The 16,847-nt window shown below is 28.9% G+C and overlaps 2 protein-coding genes and 1 long non-coding RNA gene across 5 annotated transcripts; 1 reads left to right on the top strand and 2 right to left on the bottom strand.

Moving 5' to 3' along the window:
* Window positions 1-117: 117 nt before the first annotated feature.
* Window positions 118-646, bottom strand: LOC126668129 (two-component response regulator 24-like). The gene is made up of 2 exons (XM_050361346.2): window positions 461-646; window positions 118-399 (listed from the first exon to the last, which is right to left on the bottom strand). The coding sequence occupies exons 1-2, from the start codon at window positions 644-646 to the stop codon at window positions 118-120; spliced, it is 468 nt and encodes a 155-aa protein (XP_050217303.1).
* Window positions 647-2,119: 1,473 nt separating this feature from the next.
* LOC126667499 (uncharacterized) lies at window positions 2,120-4,895 on the bottom strand. Of its 3 annotated transcripts, none has more exons than XR_007638210.2 (6): window positions 4,497-4,895; window positions 3,904-4,019; window positions 3,715-3,805; window positions 3,141-3,194; window positions 2,600-2,673; window positions 2,120-2,416 (listed from the first exon to the last, which is right to left on the bottom strand). It is a non-coding gene; the product is annotated as an uncharacterized LOC126667499 (long non-coding RNA). The 3 variants fall into 3 exon arrangements; XR_007638209.2 differs by having other exon boundaries at window positions 3,141-3,212; window positions 3,904-4,008; window positions 4,497-4,894; XR_007638208.2 differs by having other exon boundaries at window positions 3,904-4,008; window positions 4,497-4,889.
* An 8,033-nt stretch (window positions 4,896-12,928) lies between these two features.
* Window positions 12,929-16,148, top strand: LOC126667496 (BURP domain-containing protein 5-like). The gene is made up of 3 exons (XM_050360486.2): window positions 12,929-13,038; window positions 13,154-13,268; window positions 14,108-16,148. Exons 1-3 carry the CDS (start codon window positions 12,934-12,936, stop codon window positions 14,887-14,889), a joined length of 1,002 nt encoding a protein of 333 aa, XP_050216443.1. The 5' UTR covers window positions 12,929-12,933; the 3' UTR covers window positions 14,890-16,148.
* Window positions 16,149-16,847: the final 699 nt, after the last annotated feature.

The following is a 16,847-nucleotide window of genomic DNA, read 5'->3' as shown; positions in this document are numbered from 1 at the left end:
TATCTTTTATATTAATTCCTTATCCCTAAATTCCTTATCCTTATATTAATTCATTAAAAAGATATTAACAGATATATACATAATTAATATAATAATTAAAATTCCTCCAGATTGCATTTAGTTCGCCCCACCACCACCAGAAGCATTAGAACCAGAAGCACCATCACCAGAAGCACTAGCACCAGAAACACCAGAAGCACCAGAAGCACCATCACCAGAAGCACTAGCACGGCCAACCTCCTGGAGAATGGGTCTAACTGTAGCATTACTCATCGGTTTCAGCAGATGATAATCAAGACCCGCTTCCATAAATTTGCGGATGTGTTTCGGTGTTTCATCTGCCGATGAAAGCCCAACAATAGTGCAGTCAACCCCCATCTTACGAAGTTTCGCAGTTGCCTGCGCAAAAGTATATATGAGTAAATGCCAACCAAAATGAAAAACAGATTTAAAAAAATACCTGCAGGCCGTTCATGCCCGGCATACGATCGTCCATAAAAATAATGTCGAAATGCCTGCCATTGTGGTGCAAGTCCACAGCGCCTGCACCGTCGTTCACCGTCGTTACAGTCACTCCAAGAGATGTCAGAACCAGAACTTTCCCGGTTTGAATTGTCCTAACATCTTCTACAATCAATGCTTTCATCTCAGCTCAGCTCGCAATTAAAATATAGTTATGTAAAATAAATGAACCATCAAGACTTATATACAGAGGCGGATCCATGTACATGGACCCCACCTTTTTTATTTTGATTTTTTTTTACCTATGTATAATTGTACGTGTATATTGTTAGATAATAAAAACAAACAAATTATAAATAGCTCTGTTGTGGTTCACGTCCACATTTCTAAATTCTAATTAAGATACCAAATGTTAATCAAAATTATACATTTCTAAATCCTAATTAAGATACCAAATTACAAACGAAAATAATTTAATATAGGTTAAAATTATAAGTAAGCGGTTTTACCTGTGAAATGTTATGAAAACATAAAAAAAAATTGCAATTTCTTTTTTAAATCACTTGTATATTTGTTACTAGAGGTGATATTTATTTTGCATGTGACTACAAATTGTTTCCACAATCAAATTAATAAATATATTGATAAGATAAAATGAGCGATCAATAGTTGAGTGATTGTTTAGCATATATTAATAATAATATATTTTCGATAGTATAAGTAATAATGTAATTATTTAATATTTTTAAAACATAAAATTTTGCCAATATTAATTATAAAAAATGTTTATTTATATTACTAGTATTATTTATTTAATTTTTTTATATTTTTATTATTTAAATTTGACTTAATCATTCAAAAATATCTTATCTTTTTAATTTTTTCATTTATATCTCAAATTTTTAAAATCGTCAATTTTATTCAATTTTTTTAATTTTCAGTCTCAATTGTATCCATTTTTTCAAATTGGAATTTTTACGCTTAAAAATATTTAAATATGTCATTCATATTTAGTACATAGTCTTAACTTTTAATACTTTTTAAAATATTAAAGGCCATTAGACTGTATGACATATATAAAAGAAATAGTTGGATCTTTTTTAGAGTAAAAAAATTCATTTTAGAAATAGATATAATTGAAACGCAAAATTGAAAAATGGATTAAAATTGACGACTATAAAAATCTGAGATATAAACAAAAAAAGTTTATATAGTATATTTGGATAATTAAGCCTTTGAATTTACGGTATATTTGGACCCACCATATAAAATTTCTGGATCCGCCACTGCTTATATAGGCCAAGCATGACGAGTTCACACCTTCCATATTGCTCTTATCTCTCACTACAAGAAAATGACTTTTTAGCGAAGGGAAAAGTGGTCGCTAAAAGTTTCATTCCGGTCGCAATTGATCAATTACGAAGGTATTAATCCGGTCGTATGTCGTCGTAATAGGCTCCGCCGTAAAAAGTATTTGGGACGGTAAGAAAGCATCCCGTCGTAATTGATTTGCGAAGGTAAATTTCCGGTCGCTAAAATCAACATAAATAACGACCGGATTTCCGGTCGTAATTTCATTAATACCTTCGTAATTTTATAAAACAATTGCGACCAAAATCCCTTCGCAATTTCATTAGTTAGCATAAAAATAATACTATTTGCAACCGCCAAACAAAGATCTTTTATAATCAATTTTCTGTCAGCAGTGTGAAAAAGGTTCATCAATCTCCTGATGTAATTTGAAATTTCAGACACTTAAAACTAGAAAGAGATAATGTGCACAAATTTAGCACCCTTACAATGCAACTTTTCAAAAATTCAATGATGCAATATCAATTTAAATTTTGATTTAAGTTCACTGATCTAAATGACATAGATTTGCTTATCATCCGAGTAGGTCATTCCTTCACATCAATTCACCCCAGAAGTTCAACAAGAGTGTCTCTGTTAGCTACTGTAGCATGGAAATAAAAGCAAAAGATAAACATATAAAATACTCAAATGTTTTCACAAATGCAAACATAAGATAGGCTAATGATGGTATTTTTTTTTGTCAGAATAATGATAGCATTAGTTATCCTAATACTATGCATGCACTATTAAACTGAAAAAAACATCACAGCCATCTCTAGCTTACCTTAAGGCTTATACGAAGTGAATTGATAGAAGTTTCTATCAAGCATTTTTCCGCTCATTTTGACATATAAAAATCTGCAAAGCATAACATCACATGCAATCAATTAGAAACTCATTCAACAAGCTTTAAATTTTTCTAACAACCAAAACTCATCGACCAAAGACACATCAAGTTCTTAGAGGAAAACTGAACAATAGTAAATTCAGAAACCAGAGGAATCTTGTGACAATAAGGCATGTAAAAAAGATGAAAGATTAAATCTTTCCGGAACCAAGATATCCTTAAAACCTAAAACAAAACCAAATCGTTATTTAATTGTATTATGCATTGTTGCTACTCGATAAAAACAACAACAACAAGGTATTAGGAAAATAAATAAAGAAGAGCATGCTTGAGTTCAACCTCTGGCTTGTTATGTCTTTCAACTTCTTGACATGGAAAATTCTACTAGTAACAGTACAATAAATATAAACAATTAAATCCGTTGCATATTACAAAATAATCAGCCGCAAAAAATCAACTGAGAGAGATAGGATAATACCTGCAAACACATTGCAATTTGTTATCCTTTTGGCATAGTCACACTGTAAGTTATCTGCTCAAGAAATGAAACCTAACATACAGTTAATTACATAACATTCAAACCCACAACTGAACTGCATAAGACATATCAGTCCATTTTTTAGTCGATTACTGTATTACCTCTGTTAAACTAGGTTATAATGTACAAACTACATAGTGGAAGCTCTACTTAAAAAATTGAATAATATATACTCCCTCCGTCCCGTAAAGATAGAAAAAGCACCCATTTCACAAGAATTAAGAAAGTAGTTATTTATAGGTAATTTATGACAATTTGTCTATATTGTCCTTTTTAATCACTTAGTTATGTACACTACCCAAAGCCATTTTTGGCTTAACTAACTCCACTTTTTCTATTTTTATGGGACAAAAAAGGTGGTACTTTTTCTATCTTTACGGGACGGAGGGAGTAGTCAATAATACAAGTGTGATTGAGATAATAGATGTCATTTTGACAATATAAATGAAACCAATGTGACTATTCATTAAAATAGTGGAAAAACAATGGCCTTGAAAACCATCACACAACATACCTTCAAGTTCTTGAGAAGTCCAGAGACCCTGTCAACCTGCTTCTCTCGTATCTAATGGAAAGTGTCCCCCTGGTTATGTAGCAGGCCCCACCTGATGCAAAATTAATTAGTATGTTATAAATGAGCTTTACAAAAGATAAATCTGGAAGAACAAAAGACATGTCAATTGGAGCAGAAAAGCAAGCTAACCAGCAGCCCTCCTCCATTTCAATTTATTGTTTAAGTTTCTCCCAAATTTCTAGAGTGACCTCAAGAAAGAAACAAATGTCCCTCTGTTTGTGCAGCGGACTCCACCTGATGCAAAACTAGGTATTGAATTGAGAAACATACAAATCAACTGAGAAACATATAAATCAATTGGCTACTACTGCATTTATCAATAGGTAAAATTACGAGAAATTTGAATTAGTAAAAATACAGACCTGGACACGAATAGTATGCTATATAATAATAAATAAGTTAAAATAAATGGTAGCTTCATATATTCAGCTTCACACACAAATAAAACTTGCAAAATTAGTCAATAAACCCTAGATTCATCTCTCTCGTGAATGGGATTAGGAAAGACAAATTAATATTTATAACTACTGAAAATCTCTGATTCAAATCTCTCTCTTGAATGGGAGAATCTTAAAATCAATTACCCTAATTTAACTCAATTTAAAATTATAAACTGTACTTTAAATTCGAAATACATCTGTATTATCTACATAAACCCTTGATTTTTTTTTTAAAAAAACTAATCAAGTTGAGCTTGAGTTAAAAAGCAGTAGAGTAAATACCTCCATCAGTACTTTCATCGCCGGAAATGAAGAGATCACAAAGAGCTCATAGTGATTTCATCGCTGAAAACTGCAAAACAACAGATTAAAGAGAAGAAGAGAATGAGGGAAGTTAATAGCAATGCAAAATAAAATCGAGCAATAGAAATCGAGCGATGGAAGTTAGAGAGTGAGAAAAGAGAACGTCACTTTGCGGGAAATTCTTTGCCTCCAGACCTAAACTGTATTTTTTTAATTTTATTTTTCTAATTTTGTGACGTAAGAAAATAGAGACTCGTTCTAAAATTTGAATAGCGACCGCAATTTAAGTTTTAAAGAGAAGGATTAATCTTTATTATAATTTAAGGACCGGAAATTAAAGTAGTCGCTTTTGGTAATGCTTATTGCGACGGTAGTTGACTCCTTTCGCAATTTATGGTCGTTAAAGAACCAATTTGTTGTAGTGTCTGCATAACAGAAGTTTCTTTTAATGGGAAATATTCGGCGGTCTTTTTCCACAATTTGATTTCTGCACTAAGATTTGTTAAGTTGCCCATAATACCTTTTAATCTCCCTAACTTTTTTCTTTTGTTAAAGCTCCATTCTGTGTTTTTTCAGTTATTCTACATTTTCCACCCTCACATTTCACTTTAGCTGTCAAATTTTAGTACTATATTTATAATTAAATTAAAATAAGTAGTTTCTTTTATCATTACTATTGAAACTAAGTGTCCTCATTTGTTCACTATACGTATAGAAGCCGACAATATTACAAAAGCTGACATTTGTGTGTTTCTTACATTTGTCTAATGGATGTTTTAATATCTGAATTTGCTCCATTACTTAAACTCAACTTCCTCCAATTATATTTCCCGATACTTTTTTTAATCATTAATTCATTTTCATTAACTAAAATCGGTAAAACTTCTACGTTTTAAAGTTCAATGATAACATTATAAATTATTACTAACTCAATTATATATTTAACGATTATAAAAAAAACTTGGTAAAAAAGTTGAGAAAATTACTTCAAATCACCCAAAAACTCAAAAGTTTGTGCAAATCACCCAACTTTTTTTTTTTTTGCAAAAATCCCTCAATTTTCAAAACAAGTTTCCATGCCTACCTTTTAATAGTTATCATTCCTAATTTATCCCTATACTCTATTTGTCCTATTGTGTGTCTATTACACATGATTATTCATTCTCACTATATGTTTTGTTTTTTTCGTACCTGCATATGTACCCACATTTGAAAAAAAAATGAAATGATGATAAAAAGTGCAAATAGGTTCTCACCTTTTATTTTCCATGCTACATGTACATATAATTTTTCATAATTTCAAATTTGCACTTTGGCAGTGCTTTTATTTAATATTTTTATATAACAAAATTAAGTAACTAAAACAAAAACTAGACACAGGTCAGTTAAGAACTATCCATCAAAGCACACCGCAACAGATCAGAAGGAAATCTTTCAAGTAAAACAGAACCCAATTATATGACAGTGCATTTATTAATTTTATTATCTTTACAAATACCTCTTTTTTATGAAATTCAAATGCTTTAAATATAAGCAAGCTGTTGATTATTCTTTATGACATATATAATTATAAATTACTACAAATTATACTAATTACTAATAGAATATTAATAATATATTCATCATATAATTTTTAATAATCTAGCTATCAATTTAATGTCAACTCAATATAAACTATATAAAATAAATTATTAATAAGCTAAGTATAGTTTTAAAATTAACTATATAAAGTAATTTTTTTATTAAATTATTAAGAATTTAAAATTAACTTATTTTTTATTATGTTAGTAAAATTTTATTTTTCTAATTTATATCATAACAAATAAACTAATAGAAAATTGAAAATAAATTATCTAAGATTTTTCACGGTGGTTTGTATAAATTTAATATAAATCTAATGTCAACTCAATATAGTTAATTTATTCTAATCAAATTAATTTATTAATAATTAAAGAAATCCAAAAGTGAATGATAAACTAATAATAAATTAAAAGTAAACATATATTTTTCTGTGGTGGTTAGTGTAAATTTAATGTAAACTCAACGTCAACTTAATGTAATTTTTTTTGTAAATTGATATAAATTTAATATTAATTTGGTCTAATCATTAATTTATTAATAATTCAAAAATAAGTTTCTAAAGTGACAAATAAATTAATAGTAAATTGAAAGTAAAGTTTTTAAAGTTTTCCACAATGGTTGGTGTAAACTTAATATAAACTCAATATGAACCTAATATAAACTCAATGTAAACTTAATACTATTAAAAATAATTTATAGAATGACAAATAAATTAATAGTAATTTGAAAGTGACTGATTTAAGGTTTTATTAAAATGAACCAAAAGTAAATTTAAAATAAGTGAACTGAATATAAACTGAATATGAACTCAATGTCAACTCAATATAAACTCAAAGTAAACTTAATGTGAACTCAATATAATTACAATGTCAACTTAATGTAATATTTAATGTTCACTGAATGTCAACTCAAAGTAAATATTTTGATAAATAATTATAAATTTAAAATTAAATTATTTTTTTGTTATTATAGTAAAATCATTTTTCTATAATTTATACTTTTAAAAAGTAAACTAATAGTAGATTGAAAATAAATTTCCAAAGAGACAACTAAACTAATAGTAAATTGAAAATAAATTATCTAAGTTTTTTACTATGGTCGGTATAAATTTAGTGTAAACTTAATGTGAACTCAATGTGAACTCAATGAGAACTCAATGTAAATTTAATATAAACTCAATGTAAACTCAACAGTAACTTATTTAAATGTTTTATAAATTATTTAAATTTAGATTGGTTTAATCAAATTAATTTATTAATAATTTAAAAAAAAATAAAGAGACAAGTAAACTAATAGTAAATTGAAAATAAACTATTTAAATTTTTTGCGGTAGTTGGTGTAAATTTAATGTAAACTTAATATAAACTTAATGTCAACTTAATGTAAACTGAATGTAAATTATGTAAGTTCTTACTAAAGTGAAACTTAATTTAAAATTAAAATAAATTGTGTAAATTTGATATAAACTTAATGTAACTTAAAGTGAACTTAATGTGAACTTAATGTAAACTCAATATGAACTTAATGTAAACTCAACGTGAACTCAAAATAATCCAATTTCAAATTAAGTTATTAGTAAACTGATTATAAATTTAAAATTAACTTATTCTAATTAACTTATTTTATTAATAATTTACACCATAAAAAATAAATTTATAAAGTGAAAAATAAACAAATAGTAAATTGAAAAATAAACTAATATAAATTTAATTTAAACTCAAAATAAAGTAATTTTAAATAAATTTTGTGTAAATTAATTATAACTTTAAAATTAATTTATTCTAATCAAATTAGTTTATTAAAAATTTACACTATTAAAAATAAATTTATAAAGTGACAAATAAAGCAATAGTAAATTGAAGGTATGAACGTAATGTAAATATAATATAAAATTAAAATTAATTTAATCTAATTAAAATTATTTTTAAAAGAATATACACTATTAAAATTAATTTAGAAGTGTGAAATTAAACTTTCTAATTAAACCAATTAATTAAAAATCAAAATGAATTAAATCATATATTTATTTAATCAAAAAATTTAAACAAATTAAAAAATAGATATAGTGAAAAGTCATATTTTTTTGTAGGACCACATGCTAAAGGAAAGTTATTACAACAATTTATTGGAAAGTCTTATTGGTCCACGTAAACAAATTTTAAAAAGAAAGCCACATATGTTCAAATAACAGAAAAGGAGAAAATATATTGAAAATTTCAAGTTCATTGTTACAGTAAATCTTCACCATGCCAACTGTCCATTTGCGCGTGAAGTTACATGCAATATATGTGGTCTCAGCTGACTAATCTTCTATGGAAGGATAAGATTGTCCTATTTTATGTAAAGACCAATTTATTTTGGGGTATGAGGGATTTGTGGAAACTTTTTTATATTTTTGAGTGATTATTGTAAAAAATAAAAAGCTGAGGTAAAAACATTAGAGTTGAGCATTTTTAAGGGATTTGTGTAAATTACCCAAAAAAGTTCTCAGTATCATATGTTTACTTTAAAAAAACTATTTGAACCAATATATTTTGAAATATATTCTTAGTACAATCTATTTTTTCATATTGTAAATATAAAATTATATAAATTAAAAAGAAAAACACAAGGGTCGTGTCCAAATTTTAATGCCAAGTTTGTCAATCTCCAAAATTATCAGATAAATTTGGTGATAAATTTGGACATCAACTTGGATACCAAAATTATTTATTCACATATAAATAGCAAATATATTAATTGTTTTGTTTTTGATATATCCTATGTCTTCGCCTTAAATTCTCTTTCTCATCTTTTTATTTTATTTTTCACTCTTTATAATACAAATTAAATTCATATAACTAGATCAAATAATGGAACTTTACAAAAATAAATTTATTTAAGATTTGGTTTTTATTTTTCATTTTTGGTTGATAAATTTTTGAATTTAACTTAATTACCAACATATTCAATTAACAACGATATATGTGGAGTGAGCTATAAACTTGACATCAATGTGCAGATACATGTAATAAGGAATTAATTTGATTATAGTTTTTGGATTTCATTTTGTATGGTTTGTTATTAGTTTTATTTTTTTGAATTAATTTTTGTTTGTTTGTGATGAAAATGACCTTTTCTGATACGTATGATTCGTTTTTCTTCGGGGTTTATGAGTTTTTTTTAATGAAATATAATAATTTTAAAAAATAACTCTTTATATAGAATTATAAATGGCAACTACAAAAACTGAAGAGACCAAAAAAAGACAACTCTTTGAAAGTTTTTGTTAAATATAATAGAATGGTCCTTCAATTTTTGTTTATTTGCAATTAAGGACTTGTAAATTTTATAGTTGTTCAGTCTCCCCCGCACGCCAGGCAACAAGTATTTCTAACCATTTTTATATTTCCTCAAGCCGTCCAGTCGGTAGACTAATTGCAATCTTTGGATAAACTTGCTTTCATCGCCATGTGAAATGTTACTGCAAAAAATCACTTGAAAGTGTTATAGATAGTGACCAATAGCAGATTAGTATTTTGGTTGAATAGCTTCAAAAATGTTTTGTTTTATGACGAGAATGGATAATAAATATAGAAAGTGAAGAAGAGATATCTGTTTCCACAATTAGATATTTAAAACCAATGACTAGCTTCTTCTTAGTTGTACAGGTTTATTTGAAGTGTGCACAATCAGAAAATTGTAAAAATTTGTTGCTACCAAAGTAAAAAAATAAACATACCAAATCACTTGCTAAAACCAATATGGAAAAGGTCAAACCTTAGCAAAATTTGTAATTTAAGTAGATGAAATAACCAAAGTTTTTGACGGATTTGTGTCCAAATTTTTTTTTTAATTTTATACCTATTTAAAATTTAATACCAATTTAGTGTTGGAGTCCCGTAATCTGTGTTCTAGTAATGCGGATTACAAGGCAATCCGCGATCCCAATTATCGAAGAGACAATTTTTAGTCTCTCAAAATCATTGGAGAGATATTAACATAATAATTGGGCAATCAAATTATTGTATAAAATTTTAAAAAAATTACACTTATTATTTAGCGTGTAGCTTTTGTTTTTTAAATATTTATCGTTTTCACTAAGTATACACAAACATCATGAAATCTATAAATATATTTAAATGATAAACAATATAAAAATAATAAATAGATTGAAATTGGAATACAAATTTTACAGTATTTGAATAAATAAACAATAAAATCATAAATAATCTTGATATCTAGTGTTTTTTTTTCATTTAAAACCTCACATTATAGCCTTGATTCTATCTATGGCGCCGCATGCCTTCAGTCATTGTGTGATAGTCTCTATCATTCGACGGGCCCTCACTCTCGTCATTGTCGTCATTCTAGGATGACTCCTCAACATCTGCAGATGCTGCAGTACCGTTGTCACGACCCAAATTATTAAGCCGAGACTGGTGCTAGGGAACGGGAGTGGTAGCTCCGAAACCCGTAGTAAGCCTAAAACCACTAATAATTTTTTGCATTTAAAAGTATAATATTATATATATAACATCTTCGGAAAACTCTTTTAAATAAGATACTTATAGATATTGAATATTATATTAGACTTTACATTAAGAATTAACTATTTGAAATCAAATCACAAGTTTTCTATTAACGCCTACTGACTACTGCAACTTTAGAAACTTATACTTGTGCAAGTCCGACGACTTCTGGCACAATGAAGATGGTTTATCTGATCCGACTCCGACTACCTGCAAACATCGGAGTAAGGGGTCAATATTTGGAAAAATATTGAGTGAGTTTGCAAATTACTAATGATATTATCAAAATATAGCATCGCATGCTTAATACGTATGTAAATTCTATACATGATATAAGCACACAGCAAACATTCTTTAGTAATAAACCCTATCGAAACTCTAATCCTTGATTTGCTAAACGTATATAATCAAATCAACTTAATTCAAATGGTCCGACCCGGGAGTGTTTACACTCAACCACGTCAGCCGCGGCCAATCTCTTAATTCCAAAGTATGAGTCCAACTCACTGATGGATCCAACCCACTGGTGGGTCCAACCCACTAGATACGGAGCTCAAGTTACTTTAACCGAGTTCACTCTCGTGGGGCTCAGGTTATTTTAACTGAGTTCACTCTCGTTTCACATACTTATTCAAATTCTAGTAATCATGCGTATTCTTATATCATCACAAACAGTCTAATTACGCTAGACTGATTTACTAGTGATCACACAGCCTATTGACACCCAATAGGTAGTTGGCCTCTTCGGACCGCACCCTAGATACTCATATTCAAAACAACGAATACAACGGCATTCATATAATCAAATTCATCAAACATATCATCTTATACGAACGATTTATATCTATGCGATATATCGATAATACTAATATTCATAATGTATGAAAATAACTTTTATAATAATAATACGCGAAAGTAAATTTGCCACTCACTGTGACTGCTTTCCGAAATATAATAATATTAAGATCCCATGAACACGAGCTCCATGCGTCGTTTGATCCTTTAACTATTCCAACTCGTTGGTCTAGTAGCTCGTCGATAAGTCAGTTACTTATTCGAATTACCTGTACGTTTAATTTTTAAACGTGAACTTAGTATCAAATTCCTAAGTTATAAACTTAGGTTAATATAATCTTATTTCAAATACGATTCTTAACTTTGATAGTATTCTAATACTTAGTCGAGATATTTGTTATATCTCTTATTCATCGATTCTTAAACTTATGTTCCTTATATCTCGAAACCTTAATCGAACACGTTATGTTCGATATCAGAATTTCTCGTTTTCAGGGTTCGTAGTTCACTTTTAATGTCCGACGTACTTGAAGTCGGAAATCTAGGTCGAAACGGGGCAAAATGACCCAAAGAGGCGCGATAGCTGGCTGTGCGAGCGCACGAAAGGTCTTGTGCGTTCGCACGGTCTTGGGTGCGTTCGCACACCGAGCTCATCTCCCGGAAAAAAATTGCTAGAAAAAGCGTCAATATTTTATAAAACATTTCTAGAACATATCAAATAAATTAATTAAACAATTAACATGAAGAATGGATGTATCCGTCGAGTTTTTAGAAAAAGAATTCAAAGACAATCGTCAATAATTTTTTAAAGATAAAATATATAAAGAAGAAAAAAGATCAAGAAGAAAATAACTCAACGAGAAGAAGAAAATCCATAAAAAGGAGGAGAAGTTTTAGGGAGAATAAAAGAAGATAAGAAGAAGATTAAAAATAAAAGAAAAAAGAACGACTAATTAAGAAGAGTAACAATTGAAAATTCGTTCTAACTTAAAAATTAAATAAATAGAGTAATGGAAAAATTTAGAATAAGAAAATAAAAAAATCAAATTTCAAATGTGAAATATATTTTACAATTAAAATTATATAAAAAAAATAGTATTCTTAATTATATTTTTTTATCAAAAAATCTGATTCAAGTGGGCATGCACATATAACATACAGATTGAATAGGTCTACGACCACTAATTCAAATGGACATTTTTTTTCTCTTGCCTTAATTTGTTATCTGTTTATTTCACTGTCACGTTTTTGTTGAATCGTTCTAAGTTGATTTTAAAAAAACAAAAAATTGGTGTAAAACAAAATTAGTAGAGGCAGTCCAAACTCTACTTTATATGTTCAACGTGAAAAATGTCATTCCAATATTTCTTTAATCTACAAACATTGTTTGGTAGTGAAATGTCAAAACCTTTTTTCATGTAATTTAATATCTACTTCATATAAAATTAAATTAAATTCATTATATACAAGTAGAGTCAAAATTAGTTGATGAGAAAACACTTCTGACTATGTTATAAATGATTAACTAAATGTCTAAATTATTCATATATAATCTCAATCTCACTGCAAGCATTACAACCCCATTTGTACATGGTATGGATGTTCACCTTCTTCTCTTTGTGGTTTTATTTTGGGTAAGAATTACATTTTCTTCTAATTTGCTGAAAAACATTAATTATATTCTTAATTTGCTTTGTTTGCTTGTGTTTGTTTATTAAGAAACTAATTTATAAACCCTAATCATGGCAGTTTGTAATACAAGGAAATGCTTCTCATCAACTACTATTACCAGAAGAGATATATTGGAAATCCATGTTACCAAACACTCCCATGCCCAAAGTTATACACAATCTTATACAACCTGGTTAGTTAATTACTTACGACTTCTTTTAATGTCTTTTTTTTTAATTGGAAAGGCGAGCACTTGTTAGAAAATTTGGACCACAACCTAATAATTTGTTGTCCGTCGCTTATACTATTTGATGGATTAAAATGTTTAAATTATTTTGTAGTAAGATATTTGATAAAAAAAATTAAACTTGTGGATGCATATAAAAATGGAAAAATTATTTTTATGTATCCATATCTAGCTTTGACCAAAATGATATATATATCATAGAAAAAATTATTACGATTTGATCCATTAACTTTGTAATTTGTGACAAATATATCAAATTTTCATTTTAAACTTATTTTTTAGATTTAGTTTTAGTTTTGATTCCGTAACTATATCAATTGATCTTATTTCAATTAAAAAAAGATTATATAGGTTTAAATGAGAAATATGTGTTTGGAAATAGATTTTTTTAATGAATAGGTTAAAATGAGGGTTGTTATAATTTATAAAATTGACGGATCAAATTGTCATTATTATTTTTAAAAATATATTTAACATTTTGATCAAAGATGTCATTTTACCTATTTTTTGGCCTACGAGGCCTAGTTGTTCATATCGGCTATATAAAACATAATCCACATACAAACAATAATCAATTTATTAAAAATCACCTAAATACGATTACAATTTCTAAATGATTTAAATTCGATTGATTTGGCTAGTCTTTAGAAAATAAATTTTTGAATGCACCATACCATATAAAAATATTATGACATCTTTACATTTATTTATTGATTTTATAAATGAAATATTATTAATTTTTGTTCTAAACTGTATTATGATTGATAAAAAATTAATTATTGCAGGGAACGCAAGCACAATTTTTTCAGAAGCACAAGAAAACACCGATCCATTCCCTCTAGATCCGAGGAGGGCAAGATATGGAGTTGCGTATATAGGGCAAGAGGGAGGTGAAAATGTTCAAAAAAGTACCGTAGCCAATTCTACGACTGTATACTTCTTAATTGACGATCTTATCCCTGGTAAAAATATGATGCTTACATTTACCAAATCAACAAATGGGTCCAATTTCTTACCACAACAATTTGCACAAACTATACCCTTTTCAACCGACAATTTTTCAGACATTTTGAACTATTTTTCTATAAACCCTACGTCGAAACAAGCTCGAATTATGAAAGAAACAATAGAAGAATGTGAGGCTCCAGGAGTTAAGGGAGAAGAGAAATATTGCTCTATATCTTTAAAATCATTAGTTGATTTTGTTGTGTCGAAATATGGAAATAAAGTTGAAGTATTTGCTAACGAAGCAGAAGAAGAAAATAAGAAGCAAAAATATATAATTTTGGAGGAAATTAAAATGATTGGAGACAGTCAAATAGTATGTCACAAGCAGAGGTACCCTTATGCTGTGTTTTACTGCCATATAATAATGGCGACGGAGGCTTACTTGGTTCCATTAGTTGGGGAAGATGGCTCTAAAGCTGAAGCAGTTGTTGTTTGCCATATGAATACTTCATCTTGGAACCCTAATCATTTGGCTTTTCAACTTTTGAAAGTTAAGCCTGGAGGTCCTCCAATTTGTCACTTCCTTAATAGTGACACTATTGTTTGGATTCCTAGCTAGCTTTTGCTAGATATTTAATGGGTAATAAACTATGTGAGTTAATTTAGTTACAAAACGAATATTATTTTTTGTTATTAAAGTTATGATTTTGTTTCATTAGAGATCACTTGCCGGAAAGTGATGCTAACTTACAATATTTCACATTAAATTCCACATCATTTAAAAGTTAGTACCCATTGTTTTTCCTCGCCAGCCGTTTCCAAATTTTCATTACGTAGTTTTTATATTGTTTTTATGTTTTCGGGTTCGTTATGTGACCCAGTTAATGGGATTCAAAAATAGATTATAAGGTCGACTAGTGTCTATTTTGACTTTCTTGATGAGTTCCCATTAATCTGTTTAAATATTTATTTTGTTATTTGATAGGAGTAAACTACTTTTATGTTTCTAAGTGTTTTCTGTATTACTTTCACTTGTTTTGCCACGCTTTTTGGCTATTTCATATGCCTTGTTGCGTGAGTTTGTGTTGTAGGTAAAATGCAGCAAAACGGAGTATTTTGGGCTTAAATGAAGTTAGAATCAACAAATCCGAAAAAGGGCAAGTAGTGGACCAAAAAGATGGCAAGAACGCATGTGACAATCCAACCCTGCTGTACTAATTGGTGAATATGAACCAGCTAGAAGCTTCAAATTAATTTGTGTTCTTCATAAACGTTGAACTAGACATCCTAAACTTTCCAACGGTTCAAGAATCAGCTCATTTGGAGGTGTCTACAAAGAGTTATGAAGATTTTAAGTCAGTGGATCTGCGTGAGTCCTCCCCTCGAGGCAATCGAGCTCGATTGAGCCATAACCTTCGGCAATCGAGCTCGTGAGCCTAACCCTTCGTGAATCGAGCTCAATCGAGCTCTGAGGCTTAATGAATTGAGCTCGATCAAGCTCCATGCTGATGACATTTGAATTTGGGTCTTTTTAAAGAAAAGACAAGAGGTGGACCCATTTCGGATTTGGGCCAACACACCTAGGTACTAGGAACTTTTTTGAAGCTCATGAATGTATGATTTGGGTTAGGGTTTGAGCTTGTTGTTGTTGTTCTAATTGATATTCCTAATGCTTGTTTTAGTTTAGCTACCTAAAGCATGATTCTAGGTTGGTTAACACTTTGAGAGAAGGTTAATTAATTAGATAGATTAATTAGGATCCTAATTGATGACACCATGAGAGTGGGTTAGAGATTAGGAAACCTTAGAGTTGATTGTTAATTGGCTTGTTAATCCTGTTTAGTGCCACGATAGTGGATTAAGCTTGGTTGGTTGGCTTGTTTGTTGTTTTTTAGCTCTTTGAGGCTCGAGAGAGCGTGAGTTATGCTTTAGAAACGCTCGGTTCACGTTTTGTAGCCCTAGACCCGAATCCATTGATTGCATGACCTAAGTGTAGTTTCGACCTCCAAACCCCTTTATTATTTGAGTAATCCTCATTAGTTAAATCGCTTTAATCTTAATTAATTGCTAATTAGTTGTTAATTGCAAATTTAGTATTAGTTGAATTATTAGTTGTTAAAATTGTTACTTAAAACCAATCTCCTTTCGTTTGCTATCTGAATTGAATTTCAAGATCGACTTCGCTCACTTTAAACCTCTCATCTATGTGGGTTCGACAACCCCGACTTAAAGTCCACTTTATTACAAGTTGGCGAGTAAAATCCCCAACATTATTTGACTAAATTTAAGAGATCAATCAAATGTGAACTGAAAATCAATCAAATATCAACCAATTGACTTTTTATTTTTTTTTCTGCGACATAATTCAAAATTATTGTTACCATTTTCTCCCTCCTTAAGGTCGACAAGTGTCGATTTTAACTATTTTGATGAATTCTATTTAATCTGTTGAAACTCTCTTTTGTAATTTTATCAAATTTTAAAGATCAACCGAATGTAAACTAAAAATTAACCGAATATTAACTGAATTGCAACCGAAAATCAACCAAATGTCAATTATTTTTTTACTAATATAGA

The sequence above is a fragment of the Mercurialis annua genome, linkage group LG2 (genome assembly GCF_937616625.2).
Source record: "Mercurialis annua linkage group LG2, ddMerAnnu1.2, whole genome shotgun sequence".
Taxonomy (NCBI): Eukaryota; Viridiplantae; Streptophyta; class Magnoliopsida; order Malpighiales; family Euphorbiaceae; genus Mercurialis; species Mercurialis annua.
This window is presented reverse-complemented; position numbering and strand designations above follow the sequence as displayed.